This window comes from Mobula birostris, chromosome 6, assembly GCF_030028105.1.
Source record: "Mobula birostris isolate sMobBir1 chromosome 6, sMobBir1.hap1, whole genome shotgun sequence".
Classification (NCBI taxonomy): domain Eukaryota; kingdom Metazoa; phylum Chordata; class Chondrichthyes; order Myliobatiformes; family Myliobatidae; genus Mobula; species Mobula birostris.
This window is the reverse complement of record NC_092375.1, coordinates 54697603-54724519: the sequence shown is the minus strand read 5'-3', so window position 1 is coordinate 54724519 and position 26917 is coordinate 54697603. Positions and strand designations below refer to the sequence as shown.

At 39.4% G+C, this 26917-nt stretch overlaps 1 protein-coding gene across 2 annotated transcripts in view; it reads right to left on the bottom strand.

Annotated features, from left to right (window-relative positions):
• LOC140199794 (uncharacterized) overlaps window positions 1-23183 on the bottom strand; it is a 64685-nt gene extending 41502 nt beyond the window's left edge. For both annotated transcript variants that reach the window (XM_072262284.1, XM_072262285.1), the window contains exons 1-2: window positions 23082-23183; window positions 15789-16121 (exon numbers count right to left, since the gene is read on the bottom strand). In XM_072262284.1, coding sequence (XP_072118385.1) covers window positions 15789-16121; window positions 23082-23130 — 382 coding nt within the window. In that variant the 5' untranslated portion in view covers window positions 23131-23183. The remainder of the gene's footprint in view (window positions 1-15788; window positions 16122-23081) is intronic.
• Window positions 23184-26917: the final 3734 nt, after the last annotated feature.

Below are 26917 nucleotides of genomic sequence, written 5' to 3'. Positions count from 1 at the left end.
TATATGTTGACTTGGGTAAAAAAAAAATCAAGAACTGCATAACATGGTCTCATCAAAGCCTTGACCTAGAACATAAGGACATAAGGAATAGGAGCAGGAGTAGGCCATTTGGCCCATCAAGTCTGCTCCGTCATTCAACATCATGGCGGATCTGGCCATAGACTCATCTCCACCTACCTGCCTTTCCCCCATAACCCTTAATTCCTCTACTATGCAAACATTTATTCAACCTTGTCTTAAATATATTTACTGAGGTAGCCTCCACTGCTTCATTGGGCAGAGAATTCCACAGATTCACCACTCTCTGGGTAAAGTTGTTTCTCCTTACCTCCATCCTAAATCTACTCCCCCAGATCTTGAGGTTATGTTCCCTAGTTCTAGTAACACCTGCCAGTGGAAACAACTTTCTTATCTATCCCTTTCATAATTTTATATCTTTCTATAAGATCTCCTCTAATTCTTTTGAATTCCAGCGACTACAGTCCCAGATGACTTAATCTCTCCTCATAGTCTAGCCCCCTCATCTCTGGAATCAACCTGATGAACCTCCTCTGCACCGCCTCCAAAGCCAGTATATCCTTCCGCAAGTAAGGAGACCAGAACTGCATGCAGAACTCCAGATGCGGCCTCACCAGTACCCTGTACAGTTACAGCATAACCTCCCTGTTCTTAAATTCAATTTTCCTAGCAATAAAGGCCAACATTCCATTTGCCTTCTTGATAGCCTGCTGCACCGGCAAACCAATCTTTTGTGATTCATGCACAAGCACTCCCAAGTCCCTCTGCACAGCAGCGAGCTTCAGTTGTTTACCATTTAAATAATAATCTGCTCTTTCATCTTTCCTTCCAAAGTGGATGACCTCGCATTACCAACATTGTACTCCATCTGCCAGACACTTGCCCACTCAGATAACCTGTCTATACCTCTCTGCAGACTCTTTGTATCTTCTGCAAAATTTGCTTTCCCATTCAGTATCATCAGCAAACTTAGAAACACTACACTCGATCCTCTCTTCCATTTCGTTAATGCATATCACGAACAGTTGCGGGCCCAGCACCGACCCCTGCGGTCACTACTGATTGCCAACCAGAATAACACCCATGTATCCCAACTATCTGCTTTCTATTAGTTAACCAATCTTCTATCCATGATAAAACGTCACCCCATTCTATGCATTCTTAGCTTATGAATAAGTCTTTTATGTGGCACCTTATCAAACGCCTTCTGGAAGTCCAGGTAAATAAAGTCTATCTGTTCCCCTTGTTCCACTGTGCTCATTATATCCTCAAAGAACTCCAGTAAGTTTGTTAAACAGGATCTGCCTTTGCTGAACCCATGCTGCATCTGCCTGATGGATTATTTCTTTCCAGATGCCTCACTATTTCTTCTTTAATAATAGCTTCAAGCATTTTCCCAACTACAGATGTTAAACTAACTGGCCTATAGTTACTTGCTCTTTGCCTACATTCTTTCTTTGAACAGTGGCGTGATATTCAACATCTTCCAATCCACTGGGACCTGCCCAGAGTCCAGAGAATTTTGGTGGATTATCACCAAAGCCTCCACTATAACTTCTGCCATTTCTTTAAGTACCCTGGGACGCATTCCATCAGGACCAGGGAATTTATCTACCTTCAAGCCCACAAGTTTGCTCAGCATTACCTCTTTAGAGATAGCTATTGTATCGAGGTCCTCACTTCCCACTACATCCATAACATCTCTCTTTGACATGTTAGATTTACCCTCCACCTTGAAGACCAAGACAAAATAGTTATTCAAAGCCCTGGCCATTTCCTCATTACCAAATATCAATTCCCCCTTCTCAGCCTCCAAGGGACCAACATTCACTTTAGCCACCCTTTTCTGCTTTATATAATTATAAAAACTTTTACTATCTATTTTTATATTTTGTGCTAGTTTATTTTCATAATCAGAATCAGAATCAGGTTTTTTATCACCGGCATGTGTTGTGATATTTGTTAACTTAGCAGCAGCAGTCCAATGCAATACATAATGTAGAAGAAAAAATAATAATGAATAAATAAATAAGTAAATCAATTACGATATACTTATATTGAATAGATTAAAAATTGTTAAAAAACAGAAATAATATATTTTAAGAAAGTGAGGTAGTGTTCAAGGGTTCAATGTCCATTTAGGAATGGGATGGTAGAGGGGAAGAAGCTGTTCCTGAATCGCTGAGTGTGTGCCTTCAGGCTTCTGTATCTCCTACCTGATGGTAACAGTGAGAAAAGGGCACGCCCTGGGTGCTGGGCGTCCTTAATAATGGACGCTGCCTTTCTGAGACACCGATCCTTGAAGATGTCCTGGGTACTTTGTAGGCTGGTACCCAAGATGGAGCCGACTAAATTTACAACCCTCTGCAGCTTCTTTTGCTCCTGTGCAGTAGCATTCCACCACCCCCCCCCCCGCCATACCAGACATTGATGCAGCCTGTCAGAATGCTCTCCACGGTACATCTCTAGAAGCTTTTGAGTGTATTTATTGACATACCAAACCTCTTCAAACTCCTCATGAAGTATAGTTGCTGTCTTGCCTTCTGTATAAACGCATTGATATGCTGGGACCAGGTTAGGTCCTCATAGAGCTTGACACCCAGGAACTTGAAACTGCTCACTCTCTCCACTTCTGAACCCTCCATGAGGATTGGTGTGCATTCCTTCGTCTTAACCTTCCTGAAGTCCTCAATCAGCTTCCCTTTCTTTATTGCTTGCTTAGTGGTACTTCGTTGCTTTTTAAACTTTTCCCAATTTTCCAGTTTCCCACTACTCTTGGTGACTTTGTATGCACAAGCTTTTAATTTGATGCTTTCCTTTATTTCCTTAGTTATCTATGGCTGGCTCTCCCCACCCTTACTGCCCTTGCTTTTAACTGGAATATACTTCTGTTGAGCACTGTGAAAAATCTCTTTGAAGGTCTTCCACTGTTCCTCAACTGTCGCACCATATAGCCTGTGTTCCCAATCTACACTAGTCAAATCCTCGCTCATCCCATTGTAGTCTCCATTGCTTAGGCATAATACACTGGTTTTAGATTGAACTATTGCACCCTCCATTTGTATGAGAAATTCAATTATATTGTGATCACTCTTTCCAAGAGGATCCCTAGCTACAAAATCACTAATTTTACCTGTCTTATTGCACAGGACCAGACCTAAGATAGCACATTCCCTTGTAGGTTCTGTAATATGTTGTTCAAGAAAGCCATCACGGATGCATTCTATGAAGTCCTCCTCAAGACTGCCTCAACCAACTTGATTCACCCCATCTATGTGCAACCTTGTACAGCTACTGTAGTTGAAAAAATGGTTTATTCAGAAATGGAAGGAATTTGCACCAATTTCTGGATTTCAGTGTCCAATATCAAAATTGACACTGGTCATTTCAATGCATTTTCATTTGTGCTAGTGACCAACACAAACAATAATCCAACCCAAATATTGTCATTTTTCAGACGACTGAAATTAACATTCACAGTTCTTGCTTATTCACAGAACATCCAAGTTTTATTGCTTCCACCATCCCAAAGCTGCACCGTTTAAATCACAAAACCAGGGCAAATGACCATAGCTCTGGTAGACCTCTGTGACCCTATTGTACAAAGGCCATGTCTCCAATTGGTACTGTTCTTCAACAAAGTGTTCCCCACCAACCTCATTATCCCAACCTCTTCTAATCATTGCAGCATCCAATCATTATCAGGCATGCTCTCATATTTCTCCATTATGTTCTGGTGTGACTCTGCAAATGTTTGCTCAGTTTGGACACTTATGATGTTTGTTCCAACCTGAATATTATTTAGCACTGCAGAGCTGCACCATACCAATTGTATTTTTCATTCATTCTTTACGATGTTAACTTTTGTTTTTGAGTTTTCTGAAGTGCTTTTGTCTCTTTGCAAAGAATTGTGAAGATGCAAAAGTGATTTTTTTTTGTTTCAGCTGATAGTTCTCTACTCTCTTTGTCGAAGGAGGTTGTAGTAAATTCACTTGCACTTGAGGTCTCTGACTCATCAAAGACCGTCAGTTTGGACCTTGGGCAGAATGCCGCTCTGAAATCATTAACATGTGGAAGGTCAAGTAATGGCTCTTATTAATACTGACTGCAATCACTACAAAGAAAACTAAAACCCCTGCTGATCTTTCTCTCCACCTACCTACACCTCAGAAAAGGATGTATTAGGAAAACCACAAATGTTTTCATGCTGTTCATCTGAAAGGATGCAAGACTCTGGCAAGTTTTAAAAGATATGGCTAGCTTCTGTATCATTTAGTTGTTTTTCCAACAATATTTGCCTCTGACTTGTTAGCTGCTAATTAGGGAAAACAAATGTATGAATGCATACCTCCTCTGCAGACACACCTTCCCCTGCCCAACTCACCTCATTAACGTATCACAGGTTGCAAACCGAGCCAGAAACCACAATTTTTCTCAGGGTTTGATTCACCTGAAAATCACCAGACAATCTGCAATGCAGATGCACCAAGACAAGGTCTATTTCTTCACTGTCTGTGGGTGGAATAAATCTGACTTCCTATGAGATTTCTTGAGTAGTTAGCATATAATAAGCTCCAGAAAGCATCTCAGGCAACATACATATTTCCTGCAGTCTGCAGTATGATTCTCTACTTTGAGAATATGACTGGTGGTAATTCTCTCAATATTTACAACAACGGACTCACAGGCTCATCTGTTCACCTCAGACTGCATGTATACCTAATCTACACTCAAGCTGACATTTTGTCCCTGCCTGTGCAATGCTTCTTCCAAAACTCTGCACCATGTATGATTGTCCGATGTCTCTTGGTGTATTTCATCTCACACAGTTCGATAGACCTGTGCAGGCTTATTAATTTTGTTTGCAGCCAGGAAAACCATCAAGTTATAGTCTCTACCATCTGGGAGATTCTGAAGTCATCTAGTCAATGCTGTTAATCAACAGTGCACAATAAGTTCTATCAAATCATATTTTCACTTCTAGGTCGTTTTGACTATCCTCATTCCCTACCGGAGAGCATTTGCAGGCAGTCTATGAACAATAGGGCTACTCTGCTAAACATTCTTCACATGAAGCCTTGTGCTCCAGGCTTTTGGTTTTGACACCTGAATTACTAGTAACAAACTGCTTCAATATTCTGCTCCCCCTTTTTATAAAACTATGAATTATGTATACAAGTTAAACAACCTAAAGTCTCAGGATCATTGACTATTTGCTATTTTTGCTACTTAACGGCACTATATAAATAGAAAAAAATAATCAAAGTACATAAGTAGGCAGTATTTTCTTTCAGACAATTACAGGAAAATGAAGAAATAGAATTTATGAAAAAACTATATATAAGCAATAATTGACAGCCAATGTGCAAAAGAAGAGAAATTGTACAAATAAAAAATAATACTGAGAACATGAGTTGTTAAGTGTCCTTGAAAGTGAGTCTCTAAGTTGTAGAATCAGTTCAGAGTTGTGGTTGTTGTGTCTGTGCACAACTACATATTGATTAAATAAAAGCACACGTGTGGGAGATGTCTTTAACTAGTATATTCACATCACATTGCAACGAGGGAGACAGAAAGAATAATAGGCATGTGCAGACAACAGATCAATACGTAGTGCTAAGGAGAGTCATTGCTCAAAAAGAAATAGATCCATACGTTACACTTCCTCCCCCTTTGGATTAATGCAACATGAAACTGTATACATACAAAAAATTCAACTTTCTCTTTCATAAATCTATATTTTAAATCAACATGCTTTCACAATAACAGTCCACAACTGCCTTCACAGTTCTAATGGCTCAAACTTTCAGCTGGCCTTCTGTTTCTTTCAGGATAGTGCCTTTGCACCTGTAGAGTGGCATCAGGTTTGGCAGGTGTCTTGCCTAAGAAAACATTCTTGGTTTCCCATATCACGTTGCTGTCAGTGACATGATCATCACTCAGCGGTAACACTGGTGACTGTACTGTATCCATATGTTAGATGTAATCGACTCAGGCGAGTTCTTCAGTTGAGCATCCAGTATCTAGTCCACATGACATCTTTATGTTTGATATCCAACATCCATAGTGTACATCAATGTTCCAGTTTTTATAGCTATCCTACTGGATGTCCACTTGTCTTCTCATTAATCACTATAGGACTTTCTGACCAATCTCGAAGCTCCCTGTTGCTTCACTTGGCAACTGGCTGAACTGTTTAATCCGTACTTCCCTCCAGGTGTCTGGATCTCAGGTGTTTGATTTGTTGTCGCATGAACAGAGTTCCGATACACAAAAAGGAAATTGTCCACCTTGTACTGTAGAGAAATGTCCTCCTCATCCATCGCTATAATGGACTCCTTGAAGGTTTGGATAAAACTTTCAGCTAACCCATTCGTTGCTGGGTGGTGAAGAGCTGACCTGAAATGTCTGATACCACTTTTCTTCATGAACAGTCGGAATTCTTCTGACATGTATTGTGGTCTGTTGTCACTCACAATTTGTTCTGGTAAGGTGAGGTGGTTGACTTCATCGGTATAACCTCTGACCACTTCCAATGAGCATCCACAGCAATCAGAAACATGGACTCTATGAATTGCCCAGAAAGGTCAGTATGTTCTCTTTGCCATGGTGACGACGGCCACTCCCTTGGGTGTAATGGTGCCTGTGGGGTGCATTTCAAACATTTTGTCATCCTGAACAGCTTTCGACCAGGCCTTCATCAGGATTGTCTAATCCCAGCCACCACACAAAGCTCTTCATCTTGACTGTATCCAGGTGTCCTTCATGCAGATTTTCTACCACTCTGGTGCGCAGTTTAGAGGGAACAAAAAACATGAGATCTATACTTCAGCATTCTTTGACATACAGACAGTTGAACTCATCTTGCTGAGAACTCTGGAAACATAGGGGGTTACTATGAGCTGGCCATCTGTGCATGGTGATTTCATTGACTTTTGACAATATTGGGTTATTCCTTGTTTCCCTTTCTATTCTGGAATTTGTTATTGGAAACTGGTCCACCAATGTGATGTGGAACAGTTCTGCTGGGTCACAATATGAAGACTTCCCTTCTTCAATTGCCAATAGCAGAAGACGTGATAAGCCATCAGCATTGCTGTGTTGTTTGGTACCCTTGAACTCTATGTCATAAGAGTGGGCTCTTAGGAATAGTGCCCAACATTGTATCCAGGTCGCAGTCATTACTGAAATTCCCTTCCTGGGATTAAAAATAGACACCAGGGGCTGGTGGTCTGTCACTAGCATAAACTTTTGACCGCAGAGGTAGCGGTGGAACTTCGTTATTCCCCATACTAGACTAAGGGCCTCTCAGTCAATCTGTGTGTAGTTGTGTTTGGCGCTCGTCAGTGATCTTGAAGCAAACACAATTGGGTATTCAGATCCATCTTGCATAATGTGTGACAAAATAACTCCAATGCCATAAGAGGACACATCACACGCCAGTCTGATGGGCAGGGATGGGTCATAACGGTATGCAGTTCAGTTATGTTATTAGTCTGTTAGTCTCTTTGTTTCCTTGAAGGACTTTGCACATCTTTCTGACCATTCCCACTTTGCTCCTGTCTGTAACAGTGCATTCAATGTGTGCAGCACTGTAGCAACGTATGTGAGAAACCAGTGGTAGTAGTTTACAAGGCCCAAGTATGACTTGAGTGGTGACATATTTTCTGGTTTGGGTGCCTGTAGAACTGCTTCAGTCTTCTCCTGTGACATGTAAGCCATGATTGTCAATGACATGTCCACAATATAAGATTTCATTCTGCAAAAACTCACATTTCTCTCTGTTTGTGCACAGACCATACTCACTCAGCCTGGTAAGCATTTTACCATGGTTCTGTTGGTGCTATTCTTCGTTCTTGTCAGTCACGATGATGTCATCAAGGTAACATTGTGTTCCTGGGATATCCTGCAGAGGAGCGTCCATATAAAACAGAGATATGGAGATGTTTAGCCAGATGGTGACGAATTTGTGGAATTGGTTACCACAGACAGCCATAGAGGCCAGGTTGTTGGATGTATTTAAGACAGACATTGGTAGGTTCTTGATTGGCCATGGCATCAAAGGTTACGGGGAAAAGGTCGGGGAGTGGGGCTGAGGAGGGAAAGAAAAGGATCAGCCATGATTGAATGGTGGTGAAGACTCGATGGGCCAAATGGCCTAATGATGCTCAAATGCCTTATGGTTATGGTTATGGTCTTATGATAACATCTTTGGCTTTTTGCACTATTCAGGGACATTTTGTGAATTTCACAATCTAACCTCCTTTTCTGTAGTTCTTCTGCAGTCTCTAATGATATTGTAATGACCAATTCCTGTCCTGAGCTTAGGTCTCTTTTGGATAACAGCCTATTTTGAATGCTTTGACTATGCATGCCACATACAAGCCTGACTCTTAATGCATCAGAAAGTTCATCTCTAAAGTCACAGTGCTGGGAAGATTTGCATAGTTCTGCAATGTATTCAGAAAGGCTTTCATCTTTTGACTGGTTTTGTAAAGTTTGACTCCTTTTCTAAAATCTAAATCTCTCAGCCATTGTCAGAAGTTTAGGGCTCAAGTGATTTTGTAAAATTGTAGCAACTTTATCTGATGTCTTGCTTGCTGTTTTTTCAGGGATTACTGGGTTACATAAGAGATTGTACGTCCTTGCAACCATTAAACTAATAAGTGTAGGGGCTTTCTTTTGCTCCCCCACATTATTTGCATTACAATACAGTTCAACCCTCTCAATATACCACTCCCAGCCTTCATTAGCGATATCAAATTTATCAACTTTCCCACTGAAGCTGTCAACATGTTGTTTTCATTTTAAATTCAGCATGTCTTTCACTATTTCTACGCTGTACTCACGTTTGTTAGCATCTGTGACAGCCTTCTTGTGCTGTTTAACTCTCGCTATTTCATCCATAACTGTCGGTGCAGTTGGTGATATTCTCTGACATCCAGTTTCGTACTTGTTGCCAATTTATTGTGTCTGTGCACAACTACATATCAATTAAATAAAAGCATGGAAGTGGGAGATGGCTTTAACTGGTGTATTCCCATTGAAATGACAGACAGAGAGAGAGAATGCACATGCATAGATAATGCATGTACAAACAATATATCAATAACATATCAATGCCTACTGCTTGTGGGGGGGGGCAATGGTCATTGCTTTAAAAGAAATAAGTCCATACATTACAATGGTGACTTATGCCATGCCAGTTCAGAAGCCTGATGGTTAGAGGGTAATAACTGTTCTTGAAGTTGGTGTGAAGACGTAAGTATTCCGTATCTACTCCCTGAGGATAGTAGCAGGAAGGCAGAATGGACTAAATGGTGGTTCTTGATGATGGATGTAAGGGTTCCCAACAGCGGGAGGGATTTGCTTGTGATCGAATGGGCTGTGTCTACTGCTTTCTATAGTCTTTTCCATTCCTCGACATTGATGTTTCCATACCAGACTGTGATGCAACCAGTTAGATTGTACTATGCAGCTATAGAAATTTGACAAAGTTTTTGGGGATATGCTGAATCCACACAAATTTTTAAGAAAGCAGAGGCACTGTTGTGCTTTCTTTGTGATGGCAATTATGTGTTGGTCCCAGGACAGATACTTTGATATGATAAGATATTTAAAGCTACTGACCCTGTTCACCTCTGATCCCCTAATGAGGACTGGCTCATGGAACTTTGGCTTTTTCTTTCTGCAATTGATATCTGCTCTTCAGTTTCACTGAGGTTGAGTGAGAAGTTGTTGCACCACTCAATCAGATTTTCATCCTCCATCCTACAGGCAGATATGTCACCAACTTTGATTCAGCCATCAACTGTGGTGTTGTCAGCAACCTTCAATATGGCATTAGAGCTGTATTTAGCCATACAATCACAAATATAATGTGATTAAAGCAGCGGGCTAAGCACAAAGTCCTGTGGTACGCCTGTGCTGATGGGGAGTGTGGAGGAGATGTTGACAGTCTTGTACTGAGCAGGGTCTGTCAGTTAGGAAATCATGGATTCTTGGAGCTTAGCAATAAGTTTAGAGTGGATTATAGGGTTGAATGCTGATCTGTGGTCAATGAAAAACATCCTGATGTCTGCACCTTCACTGACCAAATGTGTAGGGCCAATGACATGGCACCTGCTGTTGACCTTTTGTGAAGGTAGGCAAATTGGAGTGGATCCAGGGCACTCCTCAGGCAGGAGTTGATATACTTCCAGACTAACAGTCAAAACACTTCATCACAGTAGATGATAGTCATTGAGGCAGCTTACCATGTTTTTCTCACTGTCAGCCAAAGACCGAATCTGCAACGCTGGAAATTTGTGTTGCTTTACTGTTTTGTTGAAAAAGGCCAGATGTGGGTACTTAGGATGTGTGGTTATTTATTTCATTGGCACATTAGGAGAGGCATTTGCAAGAGCAATTTAAATTTCATTTTAGTTTTCCATTGCACTGTTCACACGATGACAGCCTTACTGTGGTATAAAATAATCACTGAAGTTTATGGGGTAATAATTGTAGTTGATCGTGAGAAAATAACATCATATTATAAAGGGATTAAACCTCCAATGTACATTAGATTAGATTATATTCTTGCAACTGAATTATTGAGGTGAGAACAGCAGCCTGTCAATAACAGAGCCTAGATTGTATGCTCAGTAAGGGAAGTTAAAATGCACCCACAACACCACGTCTTCAGCTACCAGTCTGCAATCAGCCCTCTGCTACAAAACGGATGCCTTCAGTCTTCTCAGCATTAGTTATGGGAAATTCCTGCTCATTTGCCAACAAACAGTGTGATATTTGATCAAAGCAGAATGATCCTAAATACTTACCATACATTCATGCAAAATTTACATTCATCTAAAACTTGAATTCAGGTAAAACTTACAATACATTCATGTAAAATTTAATATTCTGACAAAGGACGATATTAGCAGTGCAGAGAAAATATTATTGGAGACAGGCAACTGTGGGAGTGGGAAAAGTAACCTTTCCAACTGATTTAGTGGACACACATAAGAATGGGAGTAGAATAAGAATTTGACCAATCTGAATAAAGAGGAGATACAGCCAAGGAGGACTGGGTATTCAGAAGATAGATAGAGATGGGTCTTCAGAGTCATTTATACTGTGGCAGGAGTGCAAACCAGATCAAGTTCAAGCATGAACCTTTGGGGAAGGTGGGGAGCTAACAAAATTTATAATTCTGGATAGAAAAGATTTTATGAAGATACACAGCAATTTATCAAGACAGAGGGGTAGAAATTTTGAGGAGTGCAAATGATGCATATTTGGAAGCAGAGAAACAATACAGGGAGGGAAGAGATACTTAATAGCAGAAGCTGTTAGACCCAGGAAGAGAAGTTGGTTCACCACCAATTTATTATGCTAGTTTCAAATGAACAGGAGGTAAGACAGGATGAGTTTTGAAGAAGCAAGAAAGGAGATAAAATAATCACTGAAGTTTATGGGGTAATAATTGTTGTTGATTGGAGAAAATAACCACGTATCATAAAGGGATTAAACCTCCAATGTACATTAAATTAGATTATATTCTTGCAACTGAATTATTGAGGTGAGAACAACAACCTGTCAATACAGAGCCTAGATTATATGCAAATATAAAGAAAACAAAAAGCAAGTGAAGATAGGACCGATTAGAGATAAAGGTGGGAAGATGTGCCTGGAGGCTGTGGACGTGAGCGAGGTCCTCAATGAATACTTCTCTTCGGTATTCACCAATGAGAGGGAACTTGATGACGGTGAGGACAATATGAATGAGGTTGATGTTCTGGAGCATGTTGATATTAAGGGAGAGGAGGTGTTGGAGTGGTTAAAATACATTAGGACGGATAAGTCCCCAGGGCCTGGTGGAATACTCCCCAAGGCTGCTCCACGAGGCGAGGGAAGAGACTGCTGAGCCTCTGGCTAGGATCTTTATGTCCTCATTGTCCACGGGAAAGGTACTGGAGGATTGGAGGGAGGCGAATGTTGTAGCCTTGTTCAAAAAAGGTAGTAGGGATAGTCCGGGTAATTATAGACCAGTGAGCCTTACATCTGTGGTGGGAAAGCTGTTGGAAAAGATTTTTAAAGATAGGATCTATAGGCATTTAGAGAATCATGGTCTGATCAGGAACAGTCAGCTTGGCTTTGTGAAGGGCAGATCATGTCTAACAAGCCCGATAGAGTTCTTTGAGGAGGTGACCAGGCATATAGATGAGGGTAGTGCAGTGGATGTGATCTACATGGATCTTAGTAAGGCATTTGACAAGGTTCCACACGGTAGGCTTATTCAGAAAGTCAGAAGGCATGGGATCCAGGGAAGTTTGGCCAGGTGGATTCAGAATTGGCTTGTCTGCAGAAAGCAGAGGTTCATGGTGGAGGGAGTACATTCAGTTTGGAGGGTTGTGACTAGTGGTGTCCCACAAGGATCTGTTCTGGGACCTCTACTTTTCGTGATTTTTATTAACGACCTGGATGTGGGGGTAGAAGGGTGGGTTGGCAAGTTTTCAGATGTCACAAAGGTTGGTGGTGTTGTAGATAGTGTAGAGGATTGTCGAAGATTGCAGAGAGACATTGATAGGATGCAGAAGTGGGCTGAGAAGTGGCAGATGGAGTTCAACCCGGAGAAGTGTGAGGTGGTACACTTTGGAAGGACAAACTCCAAGGCAGAGTACAAAGTAAATGGCAGGATACTTGGAAGTGTGGAGGAGCAGAGGGATCTGGGGGTTCATGTCCACAGATCCCTGAAAGTTGCCTCATAGGTAGATAGTGTAGTGAAGAAAGCTTATGGAGTGTTAGCTTTCATAAGTCGAGGAATGGAGTTTAAGAATCACGGGGTTGTGATGCAGCTCTATAAAACTCTGGTTAGGCCACACTTGGAGTAGTCCAGTTCTGGTTGCCTCACTATAGGAAGGATGTGGAAGCATTGGAAAGAGTACAGAGGAGATTTACCAGGATGCTGCCTGGTTTAGAGAGTATGTATTATGATCAGAGATTAAGGGAGCTAGGGCTTTACTCTCTGGAGAGAAGGAGGATGAGAGGAGACATGATAGAGGTGTACAAGATATTAAGAGGAATAGATAGAGTGGACAGCCAGCACCTCTTCCCCAGGGCACCACTGCTCAATACAAGAGGACATAGTTTTAAGGTAAGGGGTGGGAAGTTCAAGGGGGATATTAGGGCAAGGTTTTTTTCTCAGCAAGTGGTTGGTGTGTGTAATGCATTGCCTGTGTCAGTGGTGGAGGCAGATACATTAGTGAAATTTAAGAGACTACTAGACAGATTATATGGAGGAATTTAAGGTGGGGGGTTATATGGGAGGCAGGGTTTAAGGGTCGGCACAACATTGTGGGCCGAAGTGCCTGTACTGTGTTGTACTATTCTATGTTCTATGTTTTATGTTCTATGAGATGAATCAAATCCAGAGAAAGACATGATTTTGAACTAAGGGAATGTGGGAGAATATTGCACTAATCAGCAAGGGGAAGGGATGGAAATTGTGAAGAACTGCTTGGATAGTATCCAATCATTTCAATGCGGTGTACACCATTTGGAAGAGAAAACAGAAAAAAGAGAGCTATGAAGTGAATGGTGGGGGAAAAGAGAAGAAACGAGGTGTCATTTTTGCTTTTTCAGATAATCTTTGAACTGTTGTTGAACAAGCTAACATTGGATCAGATAATGCTTGGTGTGGTCTAGAAACCCCAGCAAAACAATGGTTGGACCAATTTTCCATTAAAATTACTCTCTTCATCTCTTGGATTTAAAGGCAGAAAGATTAAAATATACACCATGGTAAACAAGTTCAACAGAATATTGGATTCAATAAATGAGAAATTACTCAGAAGTGATGAACTTAAAGGATGAGCAGCCAGAGATGGGCTTCCAGCCCGGAGTCCACGGAAACATTAGTTAATGATCAGGATCCATGGCGTAAAAATGGTCATGAACACCTGATCTAGAGAAATGTCATGTTAAGAAGTGGGTCAGAGAGCACAGGAGCGAGATATACCAGATTTCTGAGTGGTGCCACAGCAACAACCTTGCACTCAACATCAGCAAGACTAAAGAGCTGATTGTGGACTACAGAAAGGATAAGGCGAGGGAACACAAACAACTCCCCATACAGGGATCAGAAATGGAGAGTGTCAGCAACTTCAAATTCCTGGGTGTCAATATCTCTGAGGACCTAACCTGGATGCAACATATTGATGCAGCTATAAAGAAGGCAAAATAGTGGCTATATTTCACTTGGAGTTTGAGGAAATTTGATTTAACAACAAAACACTTGAAGACTACTACAAACATACCATTGAGAGCATTCTGGCTGGATGCATCACCGTTTGGTAGGGGGGCAGGGGTTGCTACTGCACAGCACTGAAAGAAGCTACAGAAAGTTGTGAAAGCAGTCAGCTTCATCATGAGTACTAGCCTCCGGAGTATCCAAGACATCTTCAAGGAGCGGTGCCTTAGAAATGTGGCGTCCATCATTAAGGATCCCCACCACCCAGGACATGCACCCTTCTCATTGCTACCATTGGTGGGGAGGTAAAGAAGCCTGAAGGCACACATTGAGCAATTCAGGAACAGTTTCTTTCCCTCTGCCATCCGATTTCTAAATGGACATTGAACCCATGAAGACTACCTCACTACTTTTTTATTCTGTTTTGTTTTGCACTGCTTATTTTAATTTAACTTTAAATAGACATATATATGCTTTTCTATATGTTTATTTATCATATATTTCATTGTTCACAGTCATAAAGTTAATAAATTTCACAATATATGCCAGTGATATTAAAACTGATTCTGATTCTGAAACAACCAGAAATAAGAAATTTCGGTGAAGAAGGATTTAAAAGAGATCCTAGCATTGTGAACCCTCTCCTGAGTAGTCACATAAATAAATGAGGAGATGGGAAAGGGGGGTTTGTGGATGGAATGCAAAGCAAGAGAGAGAACAGAGATTGTCATTTTAATTATGAGCAAAGGAGAAAGACAATAAAGTTATTGTAAAAAGAGCTGCTGAGAGAAACACAAGTCTTTACGTGCAGTGAAAGAGTTGCAAGACTGTCTAGTAAAGAGGAAAAGCTCTAGACTGCTACAAGGAAAGGCGAGACACAGAAGAGTGATACCCTGTTGTATATAACAGTGAAGCAAGCATTTACAAAGGGGTTCAAGTACACTTAATCAAGGTTAAGTTTTAATGTTAAATCTTAAGTTAAATGTTAAGTATGTTTCAAGCACTAAATGATTAGAATGCTTAAGCTTTTTGACCTAGATATTTTTGTGTGGGGATTTCCTGATGTGGGAAAAAAGGTGAAGAAATTTAAGATGAGTCACCTTGAATTGCTCTCAATACACTGACTTACAGACAGCAAAGTAACAGGTTTGGGGGGTGTTGGAAGGGCCAAACATCAACCTTTTTGATCAGTAAATAACACATGGTTTGGAAATAACTCAAAATGGAAAAAATTACCATTAAAAGAAGAATTTAACCGCATTCTCCCATTTTCATTGATGTTAAAAATGGCAAAATTCAGCAGAAATCAGTGCCAAAGTTATATTCAAGCCAATAAGTCATTAAGGCATTAAATGTTTATCAGGAAAAATATGATGTATGATATAAATTGGAGCTTGTCACAATACAACAGAAAGTGTACTTCAAAATGCTTCATTATTATAGAACAATTGCAAACAAGCACTGAGTGCAAAAATAATTATTATTGTTAATAATATTATATTGATTCACCCTTTCCAGCTTAGCATTTAATCCTTACCTTCATGTACATTGACTGTTATGGTAACACAGTGCTCCATTCCATTCCTTGTTGTAAGAATTCTGGTGTAGTTCCCTGTGTTGTTGAAATGAACAGATGAAAGCCTTAAATGAAGTCCTTTGTTTAGAATGTTCACTTTACCCTTAAATGCGCCAAAAATAGTTTTAGAAATTGGCTCTTCTATTGCAATATAAGAAGAAATGCAGCTGCTCATCAAGTTTGAAGAAAATTTCCATTCAACTGAAGATGCATTACAGTCCGTGCAGTTTGGGTCGAGGAGTACGGCTTCTCCAACAGTGGCGTTTCTACTTGACTTATTTACACATGGAAGCACTGTGGATGAAATGTATAATAATCAGACATGGTGTTTGTAAGAATTAGATATGAATAAACTTAATTTGTTGATTTACAAGTCAAAAATAACAAGCACTCAATGGGGATTTTCAGAAAGCATTGTGGTACTCGTAGGAATGGAGAAAAAATTCTACAGGTACAGGGTGTGGTGATGTTCTGAGCTCAGCCCAGAGTAAGCTACTTATGTTTGCAGATTTAACTTGCATTTACTCTAATTCATAAAATATCTGAGTTGGAAACAAGGATCTTTGTTATTTATAATACATTAACTTTGTTATTGATGCCATTTATACATTGCACTCTGAGGTTCATTATGACCCCTTTTATTTATTTATGTATGCATGTATTGACATACAGCGTGGAATAGGCCCTTCAGGACCTTCGAACGGCATCACACAGCAATGTACAATGACAAATTAACTTACCAACTGGTACATCTTCGGAGTGTGAGTGGAAACTGGAGTGCCCGGAGGAAACCCATGCACTCATGGAGAGAACTCCTTTCAGACAGCGGCAAGGATTGAACCCGGGTTGCTAGTACTGTAAAGGGTCGTAATAACCACTATGCTACTGTGTAGTCCATTTTTATTTTAAAACCCTTCATATTAATTCTAACAGGAAAATTTTATAATCAGGGAAATTTCATCAAGACATTAAATAGTTACTAATGGGTTGCCCCACCCAGATGATTTTCCTATTCTCCGAAGTAATCTTAGGCTGATCCATTATCACCCACCAAGCTTTCACATTACAATAGTAACTATTCTTGCAATTATTTCTTAGTCATGATTTTAGGATTCCCAGCAGTCATGGGACATTCCATATAAATCCCAGTCCTTTATGACATGAACAATTTATATAAGCTCTGATGTTTACTCAAGGCCAGCAAACCTATTATTGCAATGCTGGAAGTGAACAGCAGATGAGATGCTCAAAGGACATCATGAATCACATATTACAAAAACAAAACATATAACTTATAGTACGTAACAACCTTCATCACAAGATTATGTCCTAATGAAATCAGAGAAAAGTCAACTCTAAGCAAAAAAAAAAGAATCATTGCGATGGGATTTTAAGTAGGATCTTAGAAGAGATTTGATTGGTGGGGAAGGAAAACTCCACAATGCTGAATGGAGATTTGCCGGTGTTGGGTAGAAGAGGTACATGAGGACAGAGTTGCAGATGTGAAGACTAAATTTGCGGGATTGTAAGATTTTAATTAACTGGCAGTGTGTTTGAATAAATATACAATTAAACTCAAATAGGGAACTGTTATTTTTGCTAATAATGATGACAGGAGTATGTTAATGGTTTTTTTAGAGGAATGCTGAGTTATTTCCATCTGGCTAAAGTTATAAGGCCATAAAACCATAAGACATAGGAGCAGAATTAGGCCATTTGGCCCATTGAACCTGCTCCATCATTCAATCGTGGGTGATCCTTTTTTCCCCTCTTCAGCCCCACTCCCCAGCCTTTTTGTGACTTTTGATGCCCTGTCCAATCAAGAACCTATAAAACTCTGCCTTAAACACACCTGAGGATCTGGCCTCCGCGGCTGCTGGTGCTAACAATTCCACAAATTCACTACCATCTGGCTAAAGAAATTTCTCTGCATCTCTGTTTTAAATGGATTCCTCTCTATCCTGAGGCTGTTCCTTCTTGTCCTAGAGTCCTCCCCTATGGAAGACATCCTCTCAACATTCAAAAGGCTTCAATGAGATCCCCCTTCATCCTTCTAAATTCCAGAGAGTACAGACCCGAAGTTATCAAACGTTCCTTGTATGATAACCTTTTCATTCACAGAACTCTCTCCAATGCCAGGATATCTTTTCTTAGATGAAGAACCCAAAACTGTTCATGATATTCAAGCAAGTTAGTCCTGACGAAGGGTCTCGGCCTGAAACGTTGACTGTTCCTCTTCCTAGAGATGCTGCCTAGCCTGCTGCGTTCACCAGCAAATTTGATGTGTGTTGCTTGAATTTCTAGCATCTGCAGAATTCCTGTTGTTTGCATGATATTCAAGGTTAGGTGACACCAGTGCCTTATAAAGCCTCAGCAGTACATCCCTGCTCTTGTATTCTAGACCTTCATCTTCATACACAAAACTGGAATACTGCTGTAGGATCATTGTGATTATGCCATTCCCTCCAGAACCTGCACAGAATGAGTGATAGCTAGCCAGTATTATTATTTAGGACCCAAAGAGGATAATTCATACACATACTTACAAATATTTTGCTAGATTTCTTTGTGACACTATTAAGAGTCAAACTCATTCAACCAAAAACTGCACTTCCAACTGGCAAACAATAAGAACCACAAAGGCTAAATGCACTAACATTCCAATTCTCATTTTATTTGGGAAGTGGGTACCCTATCACATTTCCTTCATGTGATAGGGTAAAATAATCCAATAAGAACTAAGTTATTTTTTCTCTGGGATTTATGAACCTAGCATTTCTGAGTGGACAGGCCTTTCTTTTTTACTGAACTCAATTTATGCAAGATAAGTGGACATCAGACCCCAAGTTTTGTATTACAAGTTACTTCGCCCCTTGCGTAAATTAAGTCTATTTGTACCTATCATTGCATGATCAATCTCAGAACATTTTCCGCATCCAAGTTGTACAAAACAATGTTTGAGCTAGAAGCAGATAAAACACAAAGTTTGACATGTTTACATTTAAAACGGTTTGGAAGCTTTACTAAAGTGAAAATGAATCCAATTAGAATAAATACATAAAAATAAAACTAGAAGATAAAATGTAATACTCAGATCCCTTTTTCAAAACTTCTGAAATCCCTCACATCTTTGCAAATGTATTTATTAATCCTAAATAACAAAGAAATAGAAACCTGGTCTATAATGGCTTGGACTGGATTTTCTGCAAACTGACAACTCACTGGAGCTCACTGATTATTTGTCCACAAAATCTACTTTTTTACCCTGTACAGTCTTAGGTGCAGTTTCCTTCAGGATAACTGACTCCTGGGTGTGAGAGGGAGCATAAGGCTTTTGCAAGTATAATTACCTTCTTAGGCCATGTTACCAATTATCAAAATTGTCCTTGAACTAGAATGTTTGCAATGTCTATGCCACTGACAAACATTGAACATCAAATTTACGTTGAACTCCTGAACTTTTTGAACTTTGAAAAGCTCGTCAGAAATAATTTGTGAATATTAAATACTGTTAATAAATGAAAACATTGAACATGATTAATTAAACAATATACTTAAACCAACTCCATTAAATCAGATAAAGGGATCTTGGACTTGCCCTTCGGTATGAGACCAGGAAACTCCTGTTCCTTCAAACTTCATGAGACTTCAACAGGAGAACACAGACTTTCCAGATTCAATGATCAGCTTCAAGAGGAGTTTAGAACATTCACCTTTGCTCACTAAGCAGGCAATATTCTGTAATTCTGAGTTGTATGCAAGATACCTAGATTTTATTTCTTTAGAAATAAAAGAAATTTATTTCTTGGGGAACCAGGAATAAGACAGCATAAATTTAAAGTGAAAGGGGAGGGATTTAACAGGAATCGAAGGGGAAACCTTTTCACCCGGGGGTAGTCACTATATGCAGTGAGCTGCCTGACAATGTGGTTAACACAAGTACATTAACGCCATTGAAAAAGACACTTGAACAGGTGCATGTGGTAGGAAAGGTTGCAGGGATCCACAACGTTCTTTTTTATGCCATGGACTCCCACCATTAACCAAGAGGTCTGTGCACCTCAGGTTGGGAAACCCTGGAGGAAATGAGCCAAACTCAAGCAAATGGGACTACCTTAGATGGGAATCTTAGTCAACATGGAATAGTTGGATCGCAGGGTCTGTTTTCATGCTGCATGACCATGACTCCATGACTTCTACAGTGACGAATGTAAACTGCTGCCTTCCTCCAGTCAACACACATCAAAGTTGCTGGTGAATGCAGCAGGCCAGGCAGCATCTGTAGGAAGAGGTGCAGTCGACATTTCAGGCCGAGACCCTTCGTCAGGACCTCTTCCTACAGTTGCTGCCTGGCCTGCTGCGTTCACCAGCAACTTTGATGTGTGTTGCTTGAATTTCCAGCATCTGCAGAATTCTTGTTGTTTGCCTTCCTTCAGTGTATGTTTTTCTCAAAATTAGCATGAGACCAGATGTGAGTTGTTTTAGCAGGATTTAAAATAAATCACACATGCAAGACTTTATACAAGGCAGCTATCTTGCTTAATTAATAAGATGATTTGGGTGACTTTGCTATTGACCAATGCACCTGACCAAAAAACAAATATTTGCTGACATGACTGTCAAACCTCTGCTAGTGCATATGAACATTTGGCTAATTAAAATCCAGGCTAGAGCTCACATATTGGTATTTGGAACTTTTTTGATTCAACCCCAATGGCCAACAAATGTGAACAATGTAATAAAACTGGCTATTTTATGGGGATTTTAATTTAACAGATTTTATGGACAATATTTACTCAGAGAAATGAATGAAAGTCAATAGCTATTAGTAATAACTAGAAGATAATTAGCCAATGTCTCCACGTCCTTAAAGGCAGAAGGTTTTATTGCTTTATTGCGCGGTTACACTGGTTCCTACAAAACCATATGTAGTGGCATTAATAGAAAGGAGTATAGATAGTCATCCTCAATTAACTAATGCTTAACACACAATGCAGAGAGGGCTATACAGTTAGTTCTGCTTCCATTATCATATTGAAGATTAAACATAATTCCTGCCTCAGGATCTTATCCTGTCAGGCTTGAAAAGTAAATCAGAAAATATCATAGAATTTTACTCTCCCTTCTCCTCAACTGTATAGGATTCTGACTGAAACTATGCCAAGATCCATTGAGTCATATCATTGCAAATGTTGGAACAACAAAAGAGTTACTTCAAATGGTCATTGTTCATGAAAAGCATTTAAATCAGCTCTTTTTGCCACCAGCATAATGAGAGCTCGTTCAGCAGAAACTAGTGGTGAGACTTATTTATCACTTACATTACAGCTCAAAATTAATAGATTACAGTCACTTTAAAAGGCAAGTGCTTACTGTCAACCCATATATGAAGCAAACACATGTCAGTAATATGGTTGGAAAGAGCCCAAACTAAATTCACACTCAGGCATCAATGCATGTTGTGATGTGTGACATGTGTTTGCTTCATATATGGGTTGCAGGGACCTGATGTCATACAGTATGAAAATAATTCAGCCTTCATCTGAAACCCATAAAAAAAGAATCATAGGTTGATCAATCTACTGTATGAACTGTGCCATCATAGATTATGAGCAATAACTTTCCCTAGTTTCAATGAAAGATCCAGGAATGTTAATTGTTTCTCTTTTCATAAAGGATACTGCCTGGCATGCTGAAGGTTTCCAGCACGTTTTCAGAATCAGAATCAGGATTATTATCACTGACGTATGTCATGAAATTTATTGTTTTGGGACAGCAGTATCATAAGACAATAAGACATAGGGACAGAATGAGGCTACTCAGCACATTCAGACTGCTTCACAATTCATGGCGGATGTATCATCCCTCTCAATCCTATTCTCTTGCCTTCTTCCCATAACTTTTGATGTCCTGACTAACCAGCAACACATCAACTTCCATTTTAAGTATATTCATTGACTTGGCCTCCACAGCCTTCTGTGGCAATGAATTCCACAGATTCGTCATCCTCCAGCTAAAGAGATTCTCTCTCATCCCTGTTCTAAATGGACATATCTCTATTTGAGTCTGTGCCCTCTAGTCCTAGACTCACCCACTGCAGAAAACATCCTCTCTACATCCACTCATTCTAGGCCTTTCAATATTTGATATGCTTAAATGAGATCCCCCCTCATTTTTCTAAACTCCAGTGAGTACAGGCCCAGAGCCATCAAATGCTCCTCATACATTAACCTTTTTCATTCCTGGAATCATTTTTGTGAACCTCCTCTAGATCCTCTCCAATGCTAGCACATTGCAAAACATTAAAAAGTGATATAAATTACAATAAACAAATAGTGCAGAAGAGGAGTAAGAAAGTCATGTTCATGGACTGTTTAGAAATCTAATTACAAAGGGAAGGAAGCTGTTCCAAAAACACTAAATGTGGGTCTTCAGGTTCCTGTACCTCATACCTGATGGTATTAAGAAAAAGGCATATCCTAGGTGGTGAGAGTCCTAAATAATAGATGCCATCTTCTTAAGGCACCACCTTTTGAAGATTTCTAACAGCTAATTCGACTTAATATTATTCAACAACCTAAATAAGGCATGTTCTGTATAAGAACTGACTTTACATTTGCTACTTGCATTTTTGGTATAGTTGAGATATTGATCTCAGACCAATTCAGAATGGCATTATATAACATTATCCTATTTTGGTCCCAATAATTGGAATTCATAAACACTTTTCAGGTTTTATCAATTAATTTTAAAAAATTCCCATTAAAATCACCTTTCAATCAATATGTTAGCTACTCATTGCTTCAGTTAAACATGCTAGATTGTTATCCTGGGCAAATAAAACTTTATCTGGATTGCATAGCTTTTTCAGTAGTATCTAGGTTCAAAAATATCCCAAGAGATCAAACGGACAACCAGACACTTTAGGATTTTGCTTTGCATCATGCCGAACTTACATTAGATTTGATTTGAAGTTAAAGTAGCATTAAAGTGTCCACCGGAATTGATCACTCAATTTTTCTGACGTGTACTTAGAAATCAGGTTAGGATTTCCTAATTACCCAAAATCATTTAGCATCAAAAATCAAAATTAATGGAGTAGGTTCTCTTCAGTTTTTGTGGTACATAGTCTCGGCAAGTTCTTTAGAGCCATGTATTTAATGGTTTTAGTTTGGATTCTTTCTTACTTTACGGTGATTTTAATTTTTTACCCTAATATAGGAAGTAACATAATCTACAGTACAAAACACTTACCATTCATGCCAAGTGCCAAAAGAACAGTTGCATGCAGAATCAAACACATTTTGGCAATTTCAGTGACAGTATTTCATGGACTTCATGTAAATTTTACAGACGGAAGTGTTACTTTACAGACAATCATTGTGAAATGGGTGTTATCTTTGCAGTCCTTGTTACATCTGCTGCTAACCACCAAACCACCCACCTACTTATCCAATTTACACCTTTCAGATAATATTTACTTTGAATTTAAATACTACTTCAAAAAATGCTTGTTATTGTACCTATCATATTTTCACAGTTCCATTGACTTGTATAAAGACTATTTTTAGATTACAAATATCTAATGAGCAGAGCTATGCACAATGGTTGTTTTAATGTACAAGTCACAATAAATTTCTTCTTGCCTGTTACCAAGTCAGTTTTAAACACAAGAGATCTTGCAGGTGCTGGAAATCCATAAGACACAAAATGCTGGTGTAACCCAGCAGGTCAGGAATAAAAACTTGACATTTCGGGCTGAGACATTTCATCAGAATTAGAAAGGAAGGAAGGAGAAGCTAGAAACTACACTCTTTTGTGTATTACAAATCAATTTCACAAGAACATAAGTATTAAACCAAATTGAAGCCATTTTGTCTTTGTAACATCTATCCTAGCCCTTCATTAATGCATAATTTCAATGATCCACTTGAAGGAGTGGGTACCATTGAATGTCCAAAAATGATAACTGGGACGTTAATAAACAAGTTTACACCTTCTATTTAAATGGAAGATGAAGTTCCTATAAAAATAATCTAATTGAAAGTTGTGTCAAGCCCTTCTGATGCATTTGTGTTTGGACAACTGGGCTATGTGCACCCGTTCTGAGCTGTACTTAATCATGGAATGAAGTTTAACTCCCAACATTCTAGTGCAACAAATTGTCCTTAGAGAGAAAATGTGGGTAATTAGGGGTTAATTCAAAGATAAAGGCATAACTTCATTATACCACTAACTACCTTTCAGTGGTATGTATGATTACATGAAGAGAGCAATGGATTTCTTGAGAAATTTATCACATCTTTAATGGAGGAATATGGAAGTGTTAAAATAATAGACGGAGGATTGGTGGGTAAAAGCTGGCCTGGCTTGGCTTTGAAATGCAGAGGCAAGAAGTTTCAGATTCTGAAGAATTCTATGGAACTACTCATTCCAGTGAAAATAATAGTTCATTTACTCCAGAGGAAATAGCAAAAGGTAAAAACTGTGAATTCATTTCCCATCACATTTTAATTATGCACACTGCTAGAAAAAGAGTAACAAAACTAGAAAACACATGGAATTGAATTGATAGGCGGTTTGCGACATATATCCCGAATATACAGTGGTAAAGATGTCAGTATGGATGCAACGGTGGGGAGTTGGTGTGTGGGTAAATTAGTGATCAAAGAGATAGTTTGCCATACTTGAGTATTTTATTTACAAGTAGGGATTTGTGAAATCCTACTTAAGATTTGAAATGCAAAACCAACAATGGTAAAATGGTCCGGGTGCAGGTAAAAGGGACGAGGCAAACCAGACTCGTATGAAGTAAATCGGCTGAAGGGCCTGTTTCTCTACTGTAGTTCTCTATGACTCTACAAAAATAAGCTCTTAGAGGAACATCTAGACAAGATTTTTATACTAAATAAAAATAAAGTCCACCTGTGTGGTATGCAATCCTCTAGTCAAAGATTACCCTAAAAACCACTGAGAAATCAGTAAAGTGACTAATTGATGGAGGACCTGTTTGCATAAATACCAGTGTTGGAAGATCCAGGGTTTCAGAAGATGAAATGGTGGAAAACTCAGAAGGCAGTCAGTTCTTTGATTCAGTTTGAAATCAGGTCTTTTAATGCTGAATTACCTTGAGTACTGTACCTGCTTAGTTAAAACACATGGTTGGGGTAATTGAATAAATTGGTTCTAAAGCTCTCTCAGATCAAGATGTTTTGGTCATATTAATGAATCATATTGAAGTTAAATCTAAAATTCAAAAAAATTATCTAAAACAGGAATTCAAGTTGCCTCAAAGCTAATAAAATCTGATCTTAAGAAATAAAAAGAGTAGAAATAGGCCGTTTTGCACTTTGAGCTTATGCTGCCATTTAATATGGTCATGGCACATATGTTCTTTCTCTCCTATACTGCTAGACTCCTCTTTGTCTAGAATCTCTCTCTTCAACTGGTTCGTCACCCTTAGAATGAAGAAATTTGTTCTAAGATTCTTACCTCGTACCCCGAGACAGTGCCCTCTAATCCTAGGCATCACCAGGCACGAGAAACCTCCTTCATGCTTGTAGCCTGGACAGAATTTTGTTTCAACCAGATTCCTCTCATTCTTCAAAATTGCATTGAATGTAGTCTAACCAACACAATCACAGTCCTGTCACACCAGGAATTAATTTGGAGAAAAATAGTTGCACTCCCTCCATGTCAATTGTTTCCTTTCTTATATAAAGGAAACCAAAACTGCACTTAGGTGTGGTCTTAACAAGGCCTTGTATGAAGTAGCAAGACATCCATGCTCCTGTGATCTAAACCTCTAGCAATGGATACCAATTGATAATTTGCCTTCTTAATTGTTTGTAAAACCTGCTCATTTACTTTTACATTCATTTGCACATCAATACTTACTTAAATAAATAATCTACCATCATGTCTGTCCTGCTAAAATGGATAATATAATATTTCTCCATGTTCTGCTCCATCTGCCATGCATTTGTCCACTTAATCAACTTGCACAGAAGGCTTGAAGCATTTTTACATCCATCTCAGAATTCAATCTCATGTCTTTTGAAAATTTAGAAATATTATATTCATTTCTCTCGTCCAAATCATTGATAACAGTTTGAATTAGCTGGGGTTCACTAATCCCTATGGTATCTTGGGCATCACTGCAAGCCATCAGAGAAAAGACCTGCTATTTATTTTGCTCATTGCTTCCTGTCCACTAACCAACTCTCAATCCAAATGTTGAAAATCACTAGCCTTAATTTTGTACAATTACCATGGAAATGGAATTTTTTGAAAATGTCTTCCGAAAATCCAAAGGTTCTCTCTCATATTTATATTCACCCCAAAAATTTTCAGTTAAACTTTCATACATCCATGCCAACTATGTCTAAATCTGTTGAAATTTTCTAAGTATCCCGTTATTGCATACTTTATAACACACTATACTCGTAAAGCCAGCTGGCGGCATAGTGGCATCAGTGCCAGACTTCAGAGCAAAGGCTCCCGAGTTTGAATCCAGCCGGGTCCCTTGCACACTTTCCATCCGTGCTGGGTTGAGCATCGAGCTAGCAACTCAGCCTTGAAAAAATAAGAAAGCCTGCTTAAAAAATGCCGTCATGACGGCGTCCCGATGACTCCACTTGGAGTTAAGGGCTTTCTTCTTCTTCTTCTTCTATACTCATAAGGTCAGCCATCTACGGTTCTCATTTTCCGTCTCGGGGTACCTGGCCATGTACTAAAGACCTCTGCTGACCAATTGGCTGGTGTGTTCACTGAGATCTTTAAGCTCTCACTTTGGCAGTCTGTGTTACGCACCTGCCTCGAGGAAGCTTCAGTTATACTGGTGCCCAAGAAGAGAGTGGTGAACTGCCTCAATGACTGTCACCCAGTAGCACTTAGATCCACAGTGATCAAAGGTTCATTTTATTGACACAACTCTGATATTTACCTTCTCCAGATAGCCATGAAATCCAGAAAAGAGAAAAGATATCAACCACTTCCCCGCATGAGAAAGAAAAAGAAACAAAATTCGCAAACCCCCAAACACCCACCCCACTCCCTCACACAGAAGCTAACAGATCACCCAGATGGAA